This window comes from Mirounga leonina, unplaced genomic scaffold, assembly GCF_011800145.1.
Source record: "Mirounga leonina isolate KUSES-001 unplaced genomic scaffold, KU_Mleo_1.0 Mir_172, whole genome shotgun sequence".
In the NCBI taxonomy this organism is placed as follows: Eukaryota; Metazoa; Chordata; class Mammalia; order Carnivora; family Phocidae; genus Mirounga; species Mirounga leonina.
In genome coordinates, this window is record NW_023270442.1 from 13,097,358 (window position 1) to 13,118,502 (window position 21,145).

At 39.7% G+C, this 21,145-nt stretch overlaps 2 protein-coding genes across 9 annotated transcripts in view; both read right to left on the reverse strand.

Moving 5' to 3' along the window:
* The window catches only part of SYNJ1 (synaptojanin 1), an 85,583-nt gene extending 77,697 nt beyond the window's left edge, over nt 1-7,886 (reverse strand). For 7 of the 8 annotated variants that reach the window (XM_035017609.1, XM_035017607.1, XM_035017606.1 and 4 more), the window contains exons 1-2: nt 7,777-7,886; nt 6,637-6,782 (exon numbers count right to left, since the gene is read on the reverse strand). In XM_035017609.1, the coding sequence (XP_034873500.1) occupies nt 6,637-6,782; nt 7,777-7,871 (241 nt within the window). In that variant the 5' untranslated portion in view covers nt 7,872-7,886. Of the gene's footprint in view, nt 1-6,636; nt 6,783-7,664; nt 7,751-7,776 lie in introns of those variants that run through there. The other variant, XM_035017608.1, reaches the window with a different exon arrangement.
* Nucleotides 7,887-14,126: 6,240 nt separating this feature from the next.
* Nucleotides 14,127-21,145, reverse strand: part of PAXBP1 (PAX3 and PAX7 binding protein 1) — a 33,120-nt gene continuing 26,101 nt past the window's right edge. The window contains exons 16-18 of the mRNA XM_035017611.1: nt 19,105-19,251; nt 17,184-17,338; nt 14,127-15,308 (exon numbers count right to left, since the gene is read on the reverse strand). Coding sequence (XP_034873502.1) covers nt 15,191-15,308; nt 17,184-17,338; nt 19,105-19,251 — 420 coding nt within the window. The 3' untranslated portion in view covers nt 14,127-15,190. The remainder of the gene's footprint in view (nt 15,309-17,183; nt 17,339-19,104; nt 19,252-21,145) is intronic.

The following is a 21,145-nucleotide window of genomic DNA, read 5'->3' on the forward strand; positions in this document are numbered from 1 at the left end:
ATAGAAGCCTTTTGTTTAGGGCTACTCTGTCCCACTACTGAAGCAATATACCCTTCTGAGTTTTCAACCCAATTCCCAGAGTACTATAATCTCTCTCCTTTCTGGCTGCAGACAACTTAACTATTCCCAGCCCTGGGTGAAGTCCAGGAATTTTCCTGCTGCTCCTTTTTGGTGGTTCTTTCCCTGCCTTGGGTAGGTTCCTTACACACCAGCAGTGATCAGTACTCAGCTGAAATCTCATGCGTTACCCTCTGCACATCTCTGAAACTCTCTGTGCAGCTGCTTCCTCTTTGGTACTAGTCCTGAGAGTTCTCATTGCCTTGGCTTCCACAAATTCCCGACTCCGTCTCCTCAACTCAGGGAGACTGCCAGGCTTTCTTTGGGTGCATCTCCCTGCTACTGCAGCCCGGAAGCACTTAAGGTAATAAGCAGAGTGATCAGCTAGACCAATCCTAAGGTTCACTCCTTTGTTTCCCTTCCCTCAAGGATCAGTGTCTCGTGCCACCTATTGTTCAATGTCTGAAAACTGTTTATTTTATTTGTTTCCTTGTTGTTATGTAAAGTGAGAGGGTTCCTGGTCATGGTCAGAAGCAAAAAATCCTGTTATAGTCTTGTACTAGTTAAATTTTATAAGACAAGTTAGAACATCTGGTAGACCTGAAATTATATAGTAAAGTCACAGAATGGTATTTTACTGTTCAATGACGGACACACTGTGCTTCACCTTTTATTTTCTCATAGAAAAGTTAAGTGGAGAGAAAGGAAAGCACTTAGGAACTACTAGTTTGGCCCTACATTAACAAGCTAATCCTGCTACCTGGCCCAGGAGTGAAAAGTTAGGTTAAATTTTTTTTTTTTAAAGCATAGATATTTAAGTTGCTGTTTACTTTCTTTTCTATCAAATAGAACATTCCAAAAATTACTTACAAAAAGAAAATGAATTTTTGCAAGCCTAACACAAAGTGATATGTAACAAGTCTAAATTTCATCATTCTGTGCAGAAAAAGTCAACTATAAAAAGTCCCTTCTTCCCTCAACTTGAATTTTTTTCTTAAAAAGAGAAAGGATACTGCAACTTATCTAAAGGGCAATCATGCTGTCAGCATTCGGCAATTAAAAAAAAAAACAAAAATACAAAAAAACTATGCACACTGCTTGTCATCACCACCTACTACACTTGTTATCCAAAATTTTAGAACCTGACATTTAACTTGGCTCAGCAAAGCAACTTTATGTTTTTAATGACCTAACTCTAAATCAAATCATGTTCCCTCTTGAATATATTAATAGTTTGTAGGCAAAAACACAGCAAGTTTAATACTTCCCTCATGAGAAAATGCTACCAATTTCACTCTTAACTTTAAAGTCTTCTACTGGCATTCCCTTGTTTTTGCTCTTCATTCCCTGACCCCAAAATAATAACCACCACCCTCACAGCAACACAAACAATCATTAAAGTAAAAAATCAAATGGTAAGATTATGTCATTAGAGCAGTTATTTTATCTCTCCAAGCCTCAGTTTTCACATCTGTGAAATGGAGATGAAAGCACAACCCACAGAATTCAATGAAATAAAGGATGTCTAATGCCACATCTCCCTTAACCGTAGGCTGAGAACGAACTCCCACAAGAGCTGCAGGAGATTTTTAATTGAAAGAAACACAGAGATACTCAACAGATGTTGCATTGCCCAAACTATTAGCTTGAGGTAGTTCAGAGTTTTCACTTTAGACTGCAGTACATTCCTTTGATGATATCATATCTTTGTAAAGCTGGGTTTCCAGTAGTTGCTGTGATAAAAAGCAAGTACCACTCCAAAAATCAATGTGAAACAGGAAATGAGGGTGGAGTTGTCCAGTCTGAGTCTAAGGTTTGAAAAGCTGTTCAATGCTCAACAGGTACATACATATCCCATTAGTAAATAACTTTGAAGGAAAATAAATTATTTTCCATTTACTTGCCTTATTTTTTCAAATGGCTACTAGAGTTAAGACAGACATATTTGACGTTTGGACCTAATTATTTAATCAACGGAACTGTGGCCTAGGGGTGCTGTGAAAAACTTAATGAGACACCATGAAACAATAAAGTTTAGGGACTTCTGGCTTAATGTTGTGACTGGTAGAGGAAGCTTCCAGGAAATGGCAACTGCTATTTCATTATTATTACTCCTTTACAGTGTGCAGTTTCAATAGAAAAGGCAGTGTAATCCACATTCTGTGACAAAGATCTCCACCATGTTGTTCTATAGTTTTATGGCTCCTATTTCCATAAAGAAAAAGTAAATGAAGAAACTCAGGTGGACAACCTGGCTAAAACCAGGTCCAGAGTATAGTGATATGGCCTTGCTGTCTAGTAAGTAGATGATTTGAGTCCTAATTGACTGAGTTGGAAAGCCTGAAAATAATCTTACCACTAGACGGATGGAAGCAATTAATCCTCACTTCTATCCTAGCATATACTGAAAACAGCAAAAGCTCTAATATTAAGAATTAGGAATTTATATCAGCACTTTCCATCCCCTCTTTTAAATAGGTGACCCATAACTTCTGTTTTTAGAATCATCCTTCATTTCCCATGTGTTGACCATCTCTTCCCTTCATTTTCTACTTAGGGTACAATTATGAAGTAAATTATTTACCTCTGCTGAAGCATGAGATGGGTTGAAAAATAATGGGACAAGCTGTGAATTTAATGCATGTATCGGTCAGACTGGCTACTTGTCCTTCTGTCATTGTCTTTTTGTGTGTGTTAACTATAGAAAGACAAGGAAAACTGAACCTGATACAAAACTGGTAGATGTCTTTTTTAATCTCCTATTAGTTTCCAAGAAAAGACATGTAGTGTTATAACTTGCTGACCATCACACTTGCTGCTTACACTGGTCCAAACACAGTACACTAGTCACAGAGAATCCACTTGCTACACTGAACCACTGCTCCACAGATATCAAAGTTCAGTTTAATTAAATAGTTTTCTGGACTGATAGTTTTTATCCCTTTTATATCGGCAGTTCAGTCAGACAGCAATTCTTTAACAGATAAAAAAAAGTTTTTTAGAAAAAGGTACTATACTTCCAAACATAGAATACTATATTTTTGTCAACTCTGTAAGGTTTAGGTTAATCTCCCCCCTCCCCGCTCCCCCCCACCCATGGCACTAAGTTAGCCATCTATTCCCTAAGTTTGAGTAAAACACTGTAATAAGCACTAGAGATACAAAGATTACTAAGACATGGGTCCTTTCCTCAAAGAGTACAACGCCCAGACACAGAAGTTCCACATAACCTGAAAGCACTATAGCAAAAGTGCTAAGGGATCATTAGCACTTGGTTCAGGCTGAAGGTTTCAAGAAAACTAGTTATTAGCCCAATAATAGTCAATAATAGCATTAAAATTCTGGAAACATGGTTACTTTGGATAAAATTTGCAAGCTAAGAAAGTTATCCCATAACCTATCCTAGAAAGGCCAATATAAATTATGCTCAGAATGATCATCCCAACCTAATTACATCAGAATCTCTAGGGAGCTGGAGCCCAGGCAGCAGTATTTATAACCCCCCACCCAGTGACTACATGATGTGCATACAAGGCTGAAAACCACTGGCTCACTAATTGATTAAGTCATTTTATCATGACTGATTTAAGTTTAGAAGCCTAGCAACATACAGATTCCTGAGGCTAGATTAGTAGACACTCAGGCTCTACAAAGATCCATGATCTGAAATTGTTTTTACTGTGTTTTCACTCGCACCTTATTTTTTGATATGTGCTAATAATACAAATATAAGGTTTCATGTTGGGTATCTCATGGTACTTCTGACATAAGCCAAGAAAATTCAGTGACTGTCAATCCTCAATGATATGTACTGCCTAAAATGTCTGATTTTTTAAACTTTCAAAGCCAGGACAACTGAGGCCTGTAGAAATCATAAACTTTCAATGTATGACTCAGTCCTACAAGAGTCACTTCTATCATTTACTTTCAAAAAGAACATCTGCACATAACCATGTTGAGAACCAAAAACCAGCACATAAAAAGGGCTTATCTGTGATACGACTGAGCTCTAGACAAATAAAGAAGAGACAAGAGTGAGATGGAGTGGGTGGGTGGGTGGGGCAGATTCTCAGAAAGGAAGACTTGAGCGAGAATGACAGGCTTGGATTGGAAAGAGAGAGAAAAGCATTCTAGCAGTCATTAAAGAAGAGGGTGTAACAGGAACAGCATGATGAAGGGGAGAAAACGCATGGTACTTTGGGAAAGGACTGAGGAAACACAAGAGTCTCCTTAAAGGAGACCAATATCCACACTGGACAAACAGGGTGGGGCCAAGTTATGGAAGACCTTGATGGACAGGTTGAGGACTTTAAACTTAATTTGCCTGAAAAATGGGGTTACACTTTGGTTTATTATCAAACATGATTTGAGAAGATTCTTCTTGCAGATTACTAAGCAGAATGTCTTGAGATTCAAGGGGCTGGGATTGTTGAAGAAAAAAAGAACACTTCAGTATCTTCCAAACACAGCTCTCTGAATACAACAGGCATTTAAGAAATGTGAGATTTTAAAAATGAACACTCTACAGCACAATATGCACGTTGGTATTGCTCCCAAATGAGTGTCAAATTAATTTTAGAAGTCAAAGGATTTATAAAAAGGTCTGTTAGTTCTTAATATTTTAAGTTATTACTGTAAAGCTTATTATAGGAAAGCTAACAACATATCCAAAAAATTATATATCCATCTGCACTATTTTTACTAAGAAAGACAATATTCAACTTTTTTCTCCTGAAAGAATTGCTTATGCGTCTAAATCTAATGAAAATAAATACAATCAATAAATATTAAGACAGTATTTTTAATATTTTTTTCCTTAAAATAAATGTTAATGCCAAAATGGATGGTTTAGGGAGCTTGTCTTTTAAACCATTATTTGGCATAAAAGAGAGCTGTTGGAGGTTTGGAAGTATGATTATCCTTAGGTTTCCTACCTGAAAGGAAAATATAGCAATGATCCTAATAACTGGGTAATGCATACTGTGTATGCATGTGACTCCCTATTATTACCAGTAACCACAATTGTAGAAACATTTAAAATTTAGACAAGTTAGAAAATCAGGTAATATCACAAAAAAAACTGCAAGCAGCTAAAAAATATTTCACAGCTAAACCAAACCATTTCCCCCGATATTTTTAATTAAGAATTCATCAGTATAAGAACTGTATTTGTAGTATGAAAAAATAAGACTATGCAAATTAATATTATAGCAAGATATATTTCAGTTTATTTAAATATAAAAAACAGTTTGAATTAAGTCCATGCTAAGTATAACCCACTTTATTAATACTTGTTTCTTAGAACACAAATAATGCTTCCTGCTCACTCAAACCATGTTACTATATGTATCAAAAATATATACATTTCTTATACATTACACTTTAAGCCTTTTCATTATGTCACTACCCTTTTTCTCAATCAGGATAAAATTTTACTATTTTAGATTATTAAGATCAGATTAGCATTTTAACAGGTTAATATTCTGTATGTAAAAGTTAGGGTCTTATGTATGCTCTTCACTTACTGAATCTGAAAAAAGTTTAACAGCTTAAAATATCTAGGAGCTTATATTTGTAAATATGACTTTTTTTTAAAGGTTTATTTATTTGAGAGAGAGAGAGAGAGCCCGCACACAATCTTAAGCAGACTCCACGCTGAGTGCAGAGTCCAACAAGGGCTCGATCTCACAACCCTAAGACCATGACCTGAGCCAAAATCAAGAGTTGAACGCTTAACTGACTGCGTCACCCAGGCACCCCTGTAAGTATGACTTTCAAACGCTATTTTTAATTTATAAAATATGACCAGTAGCTAAACTGATGCTAACAAAGCAAAAACATGACAAAAAACAAGTAATTATCACTAAAAAGCCTTTAAAAACACAATCACATTTCAAATAACTCAAGCTGGAGTTATCTGCCAAAATCTTAAGACTAAGAAAGAAAATTAATATTCAAATTAATATTTTTATTTTTAACTTCATCCCAGAAAATAACCTAGACCATTCTAATCTACTATTTTGCTTGTGGTACAGTAGTCCTTTTCTTTAGATTATCAAGATAATTTTTTAAAATATATTAAATCAATCATGTATCTCACATGAAATTTTAGAAGTTTTATTCTCTTAATAAAAATGTAAGGGCCTCACCATAAGATACTCCAAAATATCAGATAAATAAATACTCTTGTAGTTCATTACTGTAACTGATATATAAGAAATCCTGTTCATTACAGCAAAAATGTCAAGCAAGCCTTTATGGGTTTATGTGATGTGATATAAACTGTAACAATAATTCTTTGGAAAGAAAGGTTTTCTTTAGGAACAGCCAAAGAACCCAAGAAAGCAAAAACCTATAACCAAACTTGCATTCCCCCCGCACCCCCAAAAGAAACCTGCAGCAGGGGGCAGAAAAGAAAACGGAAGTTTAAAATAAGGTTTGATGAAAAGAAAAAAACATAATCTGCTTCAGGAAATACAGTGAAGGGGTTGTCAGGGTCTTCTCTATAGAATGGTTGAATCTGAACTGTTTCAAATCAAAACAGAGACGCGATCAGTTGGGCTATGACACATGACTTACAAAGCACAGCTACAGCCCCAGACTCGAACATGAGACATTCCTCCTTATGCCTAGTTTCCACTATGAGACTGAAAGGTGGGGGATCCAGTTTGTGATAGATTCGAAATCCTTTGCTGAACGCCATTCTCCTTTCCTCAGAGGCAGCCCTGTGAAAACCAAGCAAAGCAAATGAAGCTAACGTTTCCTTCTGCAGCAAGGACTGCAAGGCATCCAGAAGTCCCTCCCTGCCGGGTTTTGATGGGGGGTGGGGTGGAAAAAAGGGGAGCTCAGGGAGAGAATGGTTTATTCCAAAAGATAAGCCGTCACTTCATTTTACCAAAAGGCCAGGGGAAAAGCTACCCATTCTCCCGGCAAGGCAACATAAGGTTTAATTACTCTAAGTCCACGAACGGTTTGGTTAAGATGAGTTCCCCGTTTACTTTGTTTACCAAAAAGGAAAGATTTTGAGCGTCTTTCGCTCGGAGTTGTTTATCAGCTTCCTGCTTCAGGATTTGTCACTACGCTGAAAGGGGACAGATTCGGAAACTTCAAGCCGTTCCTTGGCCGGGGAAGGAGAGGAGGTGGGAGGGAAGGTTAACGAGCCTGCTGCAAAGCTCCTTAGGGGCCAGGAGGAGGGAAAGGATTATCCGACACGAACGGCTCTCCCGGGGGCGGCAGCGAAGGGCAAGGAAAGCGGCACGGGTTGCCGCCGGCTGGGGGCACGGCAGGCGGGAGCCCGTAAATATGAATGGCCACCCGGGAAGACTCACGACACGGACCGGACCGGGGCTCCTCGGGGGTCCCGGACAGCCGACCGCCCGGGAAAGCGGCTCCTTCCCAGGGGGACGAAGCCGCCCAGCCGCCCAATCCCTCCATTATGCGCCAGAGACGAGGACCCGGCGCCCAGACCGACTTGGTTCCTCTCCCGCGGACAGGCTGACAGCCGCTGTCACCACAGCCCCCGGCCCGACGCAGCGCCGCACGACCCCTAGTCCCCTCACAACCCCGCCCGCCCTCCCGAGCCAGGGCTGCCCGCGGTTGCCCCTCACCGTTCCCGCCCAGGCTGCGGCGCGGAAGGCTGCTCAGGAAGCGTCCGCCCGCGCGCCCAGCCGCCGGTGGGTCTGGCCGCGGCCGCTCCCCGCCCCCCGCCGGCTTGCTCACCTCTTCCTCCGGCTCCTCCTCCTTCTCCCGCAGCCGCCGCCGCCACAGCCGCCGGAAGCGTCACTTCCTCCCCAGCAGGCCCATCTCTTCCGCATTGCGCCGCGGCCGGGGGCGGAAGGCCCGCCCCTCGGGGGAAACGGCGGGGCGTCAGGAGGCAGGCCCCGCCCACTCCGAGCCTCCGTGCGGGTCCGAAATGGTAGGCTGCCTGCTGGCCTCCACGCGTAGCGACCTGCGCCTCCCCCAGGCGGCCTGTAGGCCAGGCCGCAGCTACAGGTCCGACCGCGGCGGAAGCGGGGACGAGGAGAATCGGCCTCCCTGGCCCCCTCGCGTGGGCTTTTCAGACCTTACCAACCCTCCCCGTGGGCGCCAGGGAGGGGCTCTGGGGAAAAGCTCTGGGGACCGGGTACTGATACGTGCCCAAGATGGGTGTCAGGACCACCCCCTGCCGCCCCCAGCGGCCTGACGGGCGTGGGGAGGGCTCGGGACGGCCTGCACGCCGGGCCCTCCGGGCGGCGCCCGAAGAGCTGTCCATGGTGTCTCCCCGCGAACGGCGCCCAGTTCCTGTTCTGAGCATCCGGGTAGGTAGCGGGAGAAAAACTAATGCCTACTTTGGAGCAACTCTCTTGGCTGTCGTTTCTTCTGAGTGTTCCAGGGCTCTCAGGAACACTACAGGAAAGACTGCTCCGCTGTACCTGTGGTGGAGAATCGAAGTCACAAACCAGGACCTCAAGACTGAGTTGAAACATGGCGGTACGGAGGCAGCTACGGTTGGCCCTGAATGGCGAATAGCTTTTGTCAGCCATGGAATTTAACAACTAACGGCGTCTAACCCTCTCATCTTCTCATTTTTCAGCAAATCATACTACGGTGGCTAATATTAGTGTGTCCCACGGACTTTCCCTTCTCTTTCCACTTGATAGACCTAAATGTGGGAATGAAGTCAAAGCCAAGAGGGCCAAAAGGAATTGAAATCCTGAAGAAACCGTTTCTGCTTGTCTTCGTTTTTTCTTTACCTCTTCCTCTTCTTGCTTTTATTTTAGCAGCGAAAGCAGAATTTAAATTTGTTACCGTGCACAAAATCATTTCCCCCTCTGGGCCTTGTCATGTGGCTTGATTTAACATTTCTTCATCCATTTTAGAGAAGCTGGACCCACCCTGGTTTCAGGATCCTAAAGTAGCTATCACTCACTAGAAGAGAAGCCTTTTCTTTTCTAGGAGATATGCAAAGACACATTTAGTTCTGAGAACTGGAAAGGATTTCTCATTTAGTACTATTTACTTAGAAAAAGGTGTTTTGCTCTTAGTAGTGGTTACTGACAGCAGCCTCAGAATTAAACTTATATTAAGATTCTCTGCTGGACTGTGGTTGCTTCCTACCCCGGCCCCCCGCCCCCAAAGAATCCATTTCTTTTTTTTTTTTTTTTTAAGATTTTATTTATTTATTTGAGAGAGAGAGAATGAGAGACAGAGAGCATGAGAGGAGGAGGGTCAGAGGGAGAAGCAGACTCCCTGCTGAGCAGGGAGCCCGATGCGGGACTCGATCCAGGGACTCCAGGATCATGACCTGAGCCGAAGGCAGTCGCCCAACCAACTGAGCCACCCAGGCACCCCAAAGAATCCATTTCAATTAGAGATTGCATTTGACAGAGGAAGTAAATGGGAGTGGGTGGGAATGGAAATTTTCTTATTTGCCTATTCAGTTATAATGCCTCTCTAGCCCTGAAGGAATGCCAAATGTATGTACCAGAAAAACACATGGAAGGATATTGCTCCAGGAGAGATGTTGATGTTACTAAATACTTGGCTTGGGAGTTGCTTTTTATGTCAGCTGAGACCCAGGAAAGATAAGTTGTTAAAAATTACTGTTTCAGGTGGAATTGGAACCTGAAACCTAACTTGCCCACCCCTAACCTAGGATCAGTTCCACCATGGCTGTCTGAGGCCACACGGGGAACCCCTCCTTCTCAGAGTGTCCTTTATGGGTGTTGGGCTCTTCTAGAAGCAGGTGTTCTGCCTATTTCTGGTTTCCTTTGATTTTGGATTAAGGAGATTAAGGTCAAAGTTTCTTGGTTCTGGGTTTGAATTGCTGTTTCTTTCTTCAGAATGAACTGGGGGGTGGGGGGAGATGGTAAGCAGGACTCTTATTCCTAGAGCTGTCCAAAGGCCAGGATTTTCCAAATCCTTTCAAAATAGATCATTTTAGTCATGAAATAAGCACATGCCCAGGGGTTGAAAACACAGGGCCATTTTACTAGTGACTTTTATAAAATGTTATTCCTTCTTTTTCTTGTCCCTCTTTACTATTTATACTTGTTACAGCACATGAAAAATAGCTGGACAAATTTTCATCAGATTTGAAGAGTGTGGGGAGGGGTGGTGGCTGACTTAAAATACATGTTAAGTGGCACACACAAACTTCTTACTGAGGTCTTAAGGGCCCACAGAGATGTGCTGACATCTTCTTAACCCTTGAAAATGAGCAGTGAGGCCTGTGTTAGGCTGAAAAAAATTGCACATCCTAATCCCTGGAACATGTGAATGTTAATTTATGGGGAAAACAAGTCTTTGCTGATGAGACTGAGTTAAGGGTTTTGAGATTATTTTGCATTATCTGGGTAGGCCCTAAATGCAATCACAACTGTCCTTATAGGGTAGCAGAGAAATTTAGACACACACACAGGCAATGTGAAGACAGAAGTAGAGACTGAGGCAGTGTGGCCACCAGCCAAAGAATGTCAGTAGCTACCTCTAGAAGCCACCAGAGAGAGCAGGAAGGATTCTTCCCTAGAGCCTTTGGAGGATCATGGCCTTGCCACCATCTTGATTTTGAACTTCTGGATCCCAGAACTGTGAGAGAATTTCTATTGTTTGAAATTACCCAGTTTGTAATAATTTGTTACAACAGCCACAATCAATACAAGTCTTATGTGTGTTCCCATCAGCAAAAACAGTCCCAAATAGATGATTCAAATATGAACTTCAATAGCTTCAACAAATTGAAGGCAAACACCCAGAGTTTTAAATGCTGATTTTTGACCAAATTATTTCTCCTATGGGCAATTCTACCGAGTTAAAATATGCACTCACCATTTCTATAAGTCAAAAACACTCATATAGGGACTATAAATGGCTCAATCTAATATATGTTCCCAGTACACTATACCTAGGGTTTATTAATTTAGAATGACTGATTATTCTAATAACTTTTTAAAACTATACCATGTTACACGACTATGAATTTTGACAGATGTCTAAAATATGAATTAATAGTAGGGTCTACTTTTCCTTATAGCCTGAATTTTATCAAAAATACTAGAAAATGTTTGGCAAACTTGGGGAATATTAAAAGCCTGATCCAGTTATCTTTAACAGGCTCTTGTTCAGGTTACATAGACTAGAGCTATATCAGGATTTGCAGAGCTACTATTATATAGAAAGGGATGGCTCCTGAGAGACAACACAGTAAGTTCCAAATAGCATAGCTATTTGCTTTGAATAAGTTGTAGTAATCAGTGAAGAATAAGATTTTAAATTGGGGAAATGGAAACCTTGTAAGTAGAAAATATAGTAAGCTTGGGAGCAGAATCATTGTGAAAATAAAACTAAGCAAAAACTTCAAAGACTGAAAAATTGCTCACACATACCATAGGTAAGGACTGTGATGAACAGGTAACTTGTGTGTGCCAAAAAGTTTTCATTTGGAATAACAGACCAACTCAAGGGAGCTCAAGTGAAGGTGTTTGTTTTAATGACACAAAAGGATTTTCATGGAAACCACAGGACCTAAGCAACAGCAGGGCTCAGCCTCACTGAGATAAGAGCTGGAGGGTGTTCAACGGTCAACCCAGCTCTTCATCCCTAAGCAACAGGTGTCTCTGGAATTTCAACACCTAAGGCTACATGTGAAAAAAGGTAAGCTTTCATGGGCAAAGTGTTTTGGTAAAGTAGTTTAAAATGGCTTCTACAGGATTTGTCAAATCTTTTACCATGTGTTTTGAATCATCAAGCATAGAATATAAAGTATTTGTTTCTGAAGATCTTTTTAAGTAAAGGCCCCCAAACTAAGCACCACAGTATATCTTCCGAGACATGCTGTGCTAGGCCTTCTCATTGAGCTGGATGATTGAACATCCAAGCCCCTGCTGGAGTTAGGGCTGCCAGGGCTAGAGGAAAGCCAGAACAAATTACTGGGGCCTGGAGGTCCAGAAGCAGGCCAGGGGCCAGTCAACACTGCACATCAAAATCAGTTCCACAGAACAATTTTTAGCCTGTCTGCCTTTGCCAGGTAGTCTGAAGACTCTGAGCAACTGTGAACCCAGTATCCATACACTTTCCATTTTGGAGGACAATCTCCAAAGCATTCTGGACAACAGCCTTATCAAAGCATAAGGCCTCCCAAACATTCAGACATATTACATCGTTCTCGCTACATGCAGAATTTCTGGTGTTTTAATTGTTCTTATTTTCATTTACTTGAAACAACAGACCAAAATGTTATAATTGGTGAATGGCGAGTCCCTTTACTATATGGACATTACCATGCTACAGATGAATTCTTGTAACCATACAGAACCACCATAGCGTAGCAACTTACGCGTTGCATTTTGCAGCTCTACAACATCTGACCATTTTTAGAAGGATTTCATGGTTTCAAGGGAAATTAGCATTTTTAAAAAATTTAAATCCAACTAATTAGCATATAATGTATTATTAGTTTCAGAGGTGGAGTTCAGTGATTCATGAGTTGTATATAACACCCACTGCTCATTACTGCCCTCCTTAATGCCCATCATCCGCTTACCCCATCCCCGCACCCAGAAATTAGCATTTAAAACAAAATGAGGCATTTGTCAAAACTCATGGAACTGTATGCACTTAAAGAGGGTAAACTTTAATGTTTATAAATTATACCTTAATAAACCTGGCTTTAAAGAAACTAGGGAACTTTACATTTTAGGGTACTCTCATCATGAGGAAGGTGCTCACTGTGAGGTGGTGCAATCTGGGGCCAATTCTGGGTGATGAGATTAGCATCACCGCAGGCAACTGTAGCTCAAGTTAACTGAAGCCCTCCTGGAGATGAAGAGGAACATACTGGAGAGATTAAAAGTTGGTATGGTAGACTTGAAATCGTGCCTCCCCAATCTCCCACAAGGAGACCCTGGGCACCACTGACTGAGCGCGGTAGGAAGACAAAAGCCAGCTCCTGGAGACCTAAACTCAGAACTGCAACTCTGGGTTGAGGAGTCCCTGTCAGCCTTGCTGAGACCTTCTTAGTCTTGCATCTGACACTTTAATTCCTGCCATCTCTGCTTCAGAGGTCATGCCCGCCTCATGACGATCTCGCAGTTCTCAAGCTCTCCCGGCTTCCTCCAGCTCCTTCTCCTTTCTCCCTCAATAATCTGCTGCTATCTCAGTGACTCCTCCCCAGACGACTGGAACTACTGGATATTTCTCTTCCTGCTCCCTTCGTTGGCTGAGGGCTGTTCTCTGGGACATTATCTGGTGGACGCTCCAGCCTGTTGCACAGGCCAAGAGAAAGCCCTCCAGCAGAGCCACACGTGGCTGCGGGACACCAGCACATCCACAGGGATATGGGTGGGGCACCACCATCATGTGCTATAACATAGCCATCAGTCTTTATGACTGTGGTTTCTATTGCCTCAATAAAATAGCTTTCGTTTTCAAAAACCCTTCTCACCTATTTTGGAGTTATTTCAGGAGACTGATCCAAAAGGAAAAACTGAAGAAGCAAACCTTTAGCTTCGTTAAAATGTCACCCTCTATTTATCTTTTGCCAATTCCCTTCATAAGAAAGGATGTACTTTAGCTATTTCAGGAACAAAACTTTTTCCAGTTGAGATAGGAGAACTACTTGTTTTACGCACACATCTATGCTGAATTCACCTTACATCAAGGTCCCTGTGTGGTATTCAAACCCATTCCTGAAACAAAAACAGCCTGAGAGATTGCATAGGATAAAGTCTCCCGCTTACTGCAAGAGTCCTTAAAAGTGGACAGGGGAAAAATCACCAGTCTAATGGGTTTGGAAACACAAATTTAAGGCACACATGACGTGCATGTCCTATGTATACACGTTTAAATGTTTTATTCTGTTGAAGTTCTCATTTTAATTCTATTTAGTAGGCTACTATTGTGTAACAGAATGAATATGTAGGGATAAGTAATGTTCCTACAATAAAGATAAAACTGACAATGCACTTAGAGTGCATGACACTGTTATAGATATTATTTGACCTGACCAAGGGTACGCACACTGATAGTCTCACACTACGTTAGAGTCATATGAAATGCTCTAAAATCAGTTACCAGCAAAATACAACAAAGGATCTATTTAAAAATTAATTTAATGCTTGGCTAAAGCTTAATTACATATATAATTATCAAACAATAGTCCTTAATTTCCAAAAAGTTCCTCTTTTGAAAATCACAGAATCAGAAAGCATAAACTTTAAAACAAGTTCTCTGAATATTTACAACATGGTATAAACATTATAGAAGACCAAGGATATTAAATTGCCTGGGTGTAGCTAATCAGCAAGGCGTATTCTTTATTGCATATATAACTCACATATGTGGGATTTTAAATAAAATGACAGACTACTAAAATTCAAATGCATGTATTTTTGTAAGCTGGTCAGGGGGTAAAATCATGAATGAGACAGGACAGTCAGCCCAAAACCATGCATTGAGGTTTGTGGGGCCATTTTTTCCAAAAGTTAAAACTTCTTTGTTCTTCTCAAAAATCTATGTTGCATATATTATTTAGAGTTCATATTAAACCCACATTTGACTGTAATGCTGATTCAAGGAAGAAAGTTTCCATTCACCCAATGACTAAGTCCACACTCAACTCTCAATTTTAAGGCAGCAAAGCTACGGTGATAGCAACTGCTAACCAAAAGGTGATGGACACTTAGTCACTTGCCAGCCCTTTTGTTGCAACTGTGTAGTAATTTCCCTAAGACAATTTGCTACTGAATAATTTTCTGCTGTTAGAAGGCTTACTCTGTAGAAAAACACCACAAATTTCCAGTGTGAAAGTAACTCCATGGTGGTATAAATATATATATGCATAATTACACAATTTACACTGCACACATCGTTTACAGAGGACAATTAACTGAGAGGGTTAATTTGAATGACCATATAAAATAGTTCTGTAAACAAAGTATGACAGGCAGTAAGGAAAACATTAATAGGCTTCCTAGAAATAATGTGAATTCCTTTCATTCCAAAGAAACTGCATTTAAGGACACAGTATTGAATATTAATAATGTTCTTTGTATTAAAACAAGAATCAGTATTTTACAGTTTAAGAAACTTTACATATATACAAAATTTATACACTGGGAATGGTATTAAAGCAAACAGGCTTTTTAGTCTCACAGATCTATTTTCCTTCAATCAAAGACTTAAATTCTTTCACATTGTGGTCACTTGCAACTGACATAGCATGATCCAGAGCACGAACACTTGCAAGGAGTTTTACTATCTGTTTTATGTTTTCCCTAAAAAAGAAAAAAATGTAGCAATATCTTATTAATACAAAAGCTTTCAAAGGAAAATGTGTTATTGACTTTATGACCACTTTGAGGTTTGCAATCAATTTTTTCAAGCATACATTTTTAAAGAAGACAGAAATAAGCAAGCTACAGCAAGTAAAAAAATAAAATAAATTTGTCCACGTAAAACAAAACTTGTATATGTTTAAATGACTAGCCCGGAGACCAAGTATCCACTTTCAAAAACAAAAACACAGCAAAAGTTCATTCAGATCAATGATTTTCACTGATATCTAGAAAGGAAAGAAAGGATATCTATTGCCAAACTACTTCAGAGCTCTGCCTCCCATTCCCTCCCAAACCAGAGTCCCAGGTCTTTCAGAACATACCTGGAACACAACTGTATTGGTGTGTATACATCCCCAATCCATCCACGAATCCAGCATAATCTCCACTTTTCCTAAATTCACTAAGAAAGCATAAGATGGCTTCCTCTATCACCCCAGCTAGCTGTCATTCTGAGTAGTCCTCAAATTTCAGCATACATCAAAATTACCTAGAGGGCTGCTGAAACACAGATCACCAGGTCCCACCCCCAGAATTCAAATTCAGTAGGTCTGGGATGGGGCCTGAGAATCTGCATTTCTAACAAAGTTCCCAGGTGATGCTGATGCTGCTGATCCAGGTACCATTTTAAGAATGACTGTTTTAACAGTTAGTTTGAACCATGTGTGAGAAACAGCACACAGTGTGACATAATTAGCTGTCTCTTCTCTGCAAAATTGTAGCAAGCACCTTTTAGGGAAGGACTTTATTTGTAAAACTTTGTAACCCACATGGAACCTATTTCCTATTTTATGGGCTCTGCACACAGCAAATGCTTATATTAGGCGCTTAAGTTCTTTTCTGTAGAAAAGTAAATACCATTTGTTGATATTTAACTGCCCAACAAAAACAGTCAAGTATATATAAATCAAAGTTTAAAAAGTGAATAGGACTTATCTAGTAAGAAACACCGAGAAGAAATATCAGTGCCAAGAAATAACAACCAACAACAAAGTGACCCACACTAAAGACGAAATTAAAATATAAATCAAAATCACCTGCCAAAGAATTTTACCACTAAAATCTTTATATCTACTTGGTTTTTAACTTTATTGTAAGAGACAGCAAATTTTCTCAAGAAAATAAGGTTTTTTCATGGAAGGGAAATGAGGAAAAAGAAAATCGTTTTGTTAGTGGGGTATGACTGATGGTGTATAGTCTGAAAACGGAAACTCTGACATTAGCAACAATATATGAAATGAAACTTTAAAAAAAAGGGATAATGGTTCACTTATTCATTCCTTCCTTGCAACCCCTGGTAAAAATGATATACAAGCTGCTCCCCAAAAATCATGAGTGATTTTTTTATCTTTAGTCTATCATATGGATACAGGAAAACTCCACACAGAGCACAAATGTCCCGAAACTGGCATATAACCTTTAATATACTTAAGTTTCAGTGACCAGCTTTTTGAGGGATTTCATCTATATAATGATCCTCCAGAGATTAAGATCCATGACATTCTAAGAGCCTGAAATCTCCTCCAATTCTTCAAGGGAGGAGACGGAGAAAACCATGATTCATTCATTCACCTTAGAGCTGGTGCTCACCAGAAGTCCTTCTTAATACTTCATAAATAACACATTGAAAAAAAGATTAGGTAATACTGCCAAAATAAAAAATAATGTGTCTTTTTGGTGGGTTTACCAATACCAAATCAAGGCACAATTTCAAGTAAAATATAAACATGACTCTAAGACATTTTAATAATACTAAATGTGACAAAAACTAAAGACTCTAGATCACCATTTCATTGAACAATTACAAAAAATTACCTCGCATTTCTTTTTTCCACATCGGAACATCCGATACTGTTTCTATAGATTGTATCTGCTAAGTGTACAAGGTATCGACAGAAGTTTTCTAACTGAGAAATAGTTCTTTCTCCTTTCAGGTTCATGAACCACTGCTTTGGGAAACAATTGATTACCTATGAAGAAGAAAGATGTAACATAAAATAGTTAAAACAAAATAAAGTATTTAAAAGTTGAGCCTAGACAAGGGGGATAATGTATGTAACTAGAAGACCTGCTATTGAACTATATATAGCCAATCGCTTTGAAGGGATATTCTTTTAAACCTGACTTTCCACATTAACTATACAAATATACCTGAATATATTTGTATTTTTAACTTCAACAGATAGGTACTCAAAACAAAAGATAAATAACCTTCAATATTTAAGTAAATTAGGGACATAAAATTGATAACCAGATGCTTCATTTTCCTGTCTTCCAGGAAGCCCTAAATGAACTGTATTTCCTTTTATCAGCAGCTTTTCATATAAAAGCATGTGCAGCATAAATACCACACTGTGGCCTCTCCCTATCCTGAACAATTCAGTGAGCAAGTATCCATGCTGGCCCAGAGTGGGGTCAAGAGAACACTGCACCAGGGGTGCAGCTTAGGGCAAGAGCCTAGGCAAGGTGAACAGGGCATGGTGTCAGTATAAAATCCAAGCAAGGTGAGGCTGATTCCATACGGAAGAGGGCAGTGTACTAGAAGGATTCAGTCAAGCGGGCAGAGAAGGCTCCCCATGAAAGAACCCAGGGATGCTTAGAAAAATGGCTGATTCCAAGCAAGCAGAAGATAAGCCCGGAACATCATGTGCCAGAAAGCAAGAAAGTGCTCCCCCAAAATGAGATGACATGTTCCAAGGTCACAGAGGTCAACTTGAAGGGACTCAAATAAAATCTGGGACAGTTCCTGCCAAAGATACAGAATCTGAATCCAACCATGAAAATACCCAACAAACCCAAATTGAGGGACATTCTGCAAAATATCTAGCCCATCATCTTCAAAAGTGTCAAGGTTTCGTAACGGTCAGGGAAAGACAAGAACTCTTCCAGATTAAAGGAGACTAAGGAAGACATGATAATTAAATGCCAAGAATGATCTGGGAACTTCTTTCACCAAGGATGTGATATTATTGACATAAATGACAAAACCTGAAGGGTCTCAAAGCTTAGGTGACAGTAATAGATATGTTGATGGTTACATTGTAATTATGTGTAAGAACATCCATGTTTATAGGAAACATACATGAAAGTATTTGGGGCAGGGGAGTATCATGTTAGAGACTTACTCTGACATGGTTGAGGGAAAAAACTTTGTATTATACTTGCAAATTTTCTTTAATTTTATAATTATTTCAAAAAATATTTTTAAAAAAGAGAAATTGGGAGTCCCTGGCTGGCTCACTTGGTTGAGCATATGACTCTTGATTTAAGGGTGGGAAGCTCGAGCCCCACGTTGGATATAGAGATTACTTAAGAATAAAATCTTTGAAAAAAATAATATAAAAAGATGAATCTCTGTAACTCCCATAAAGTAGAAAACAAAATAAAAATTATTTCTTAAATGAGAGACTACTGTTGTAATAACACTCAAAATAGCATTTCATCCAACTGTTAAAAATGTATTATTCTGATATTAAAACTTTCATTAATACCTACCAAATAATGATGTAACAGATGGATAGAAGGATAGATATAAAATGTTACAGGATACATGTTTATGTAAAAAATGCTGAGGGGGTTCAGAACTACCTGGGAGGCAAACTGATTGTCAACATTACACCAAGGTCAATAATCAAAGGGGTTTTCATAAAATTCTAAAATCTCTCTTCAAATAAAGAAAACTTCATCCATTTTAATTTACATCTTTAAAAATTGTAATATGTGTCATTTAACTCACATTTTGGGCTTTTTTGATGCTGTCATCTCCATACTCTGAATTCTGAAAAGCCATGAGGATGTATCTATTTAATAAACCATCTATTGACAACTCCTGAAGAGTTTTATTTGAGAAAATGCCATACCACTGAAGAAAATTCCCTAATAGCTAGAAAGAGAAAAGAAAATTATTTTCCCTCAGACTGAGATACAATTAACACATAACATTGTATAAGGTGTACAACCTAATGATTTGATCTAAGTATATATTGTGAAACGATCACCACAGTTAGTATCCCTCACCTAACTAAATTTTTTCCCTTGTGATGAGAACTTTTAAGATCTACTCTCTTAGCAACTTTAAATATACACCACGTTATTATTACCTACAGTCACCATGTTGTACATTACACACACAGAATTATTTTATCTTGTAACTGGAAGTGTGTACTTCTGACCCCTTTCACCTAGTCCCCCCCACCCTGGACTCCCCACTTCTGGCAACCACGCAGCAGATCTGTTTCTAGAAGTCTGGCTTTTTTATAAAAAGAAAGACTATTCCAAGGCATTGTTAAACAACTAAATTAAGTCAAAGAAAATAATTACAGAGTAAAACACCTTATGAAATACAGTGGACCATGTTTTGCCAAAGTACTAATTAACAGGGTCCAAATGTTGCCTCAAATGACTGAGAATTTGAATTTTAAGCTTTAATTAATTAAAATTAACTAATTAAGACATAAATAGCCACACGGGGCTAGTGGCTACTTTATAGGCCAGCACAAAAACAGAACATCTTCCATCATAATAGAAAGTACTACCAGGCAAGTGCTGATCCTTCGATAAATGTCCTTCATTCAAAATCATGCTTAAGTGAGTCCTACAACCATCCACAAAAAGATGGAAATTCTCTTTTTGACTACAACACTGCATGTTTACCAGATCTCATGAACCCGAACTGAGCTATGTCACTTCAATAGCTCAAGCTACTAAAGCTCAGTACACACAAAATAGAGGCCATTATTATGCAGTCACATTATTATAAAATGGGAGCTCCCAGCCCATCCCAGCATAAAAATTCCCAAGTTTCTCAGTATTTCTCAGCTCAGTAAATGTTAACATTATCCAACCAACTGATTAGGCCGGAAACTTCAAAGTCGTTCTTCACCTCTCCCTCCAGTTGTTTGACCCCACCTCCATCCATTGTGTCCATTTCTCTCAGTTCCTGTTGCCACCTCCCCTAATCCAAGCTGCCATCATCTCTTTCTGGACCTCACAGTTCCTCAAGTGATTATGAGCACTAGCTCTGGAGTAGTCTTTCTCAAGCAGGGTTCTATGAGAGAAATAAAACCTACAGAAAATGATTTGAGTGACTCCTTAATTTTCCCAAAGATGGTACGGAGCAAGTACCATTCTAGACACAGGGAAAAGAGAATTCATTATGCTCAATGGAGGACCTAGGGCATTAGGTATTGATTATTCACAGACCCCAGCTGAGAAGAGCTGCTCATCAGTCAGAACTGGCCTCAAGTAGACTCCCATTTCTACACTGAACAAAGGCATGACTCTGGGCTGGTTATTCTGTGCCTAACTGTCCCAGGAGTAGAATGAGAACAGTGTCTAGTTACAGGCTACTGTGACAATCCAACAAGATAAACAAAGTGTGGCACAGTGCTCAGCACACAGTACATCCATAATAAATTTTCATTATTACTATCCTTACGTGCTTTGATCCATTATCCACACAACAGCCAGAGTAATCTTAAAAATGGCAATTTGTGCATGTCCCTTCCCTGACCAATATTAATTTTCAACAAAGGTATACAAGCAAGTCAATAAAGACAGCCTTAGCCTTATTTATAATAGCCAAATTACGGAAGCAGCCCAACTGTCCATCGACTGATGCGTAGATAAAGATGTGGTTATGTACACACACACACACACACACACACACACACACACACCAGAATATTATTCAGCCATCATTAAGGATGAAATCTTGCCATTTGCAACATGGATGGAGCTAGAGAGTATAATGCTAAGTGAAATTAAGTCAGAGAAAG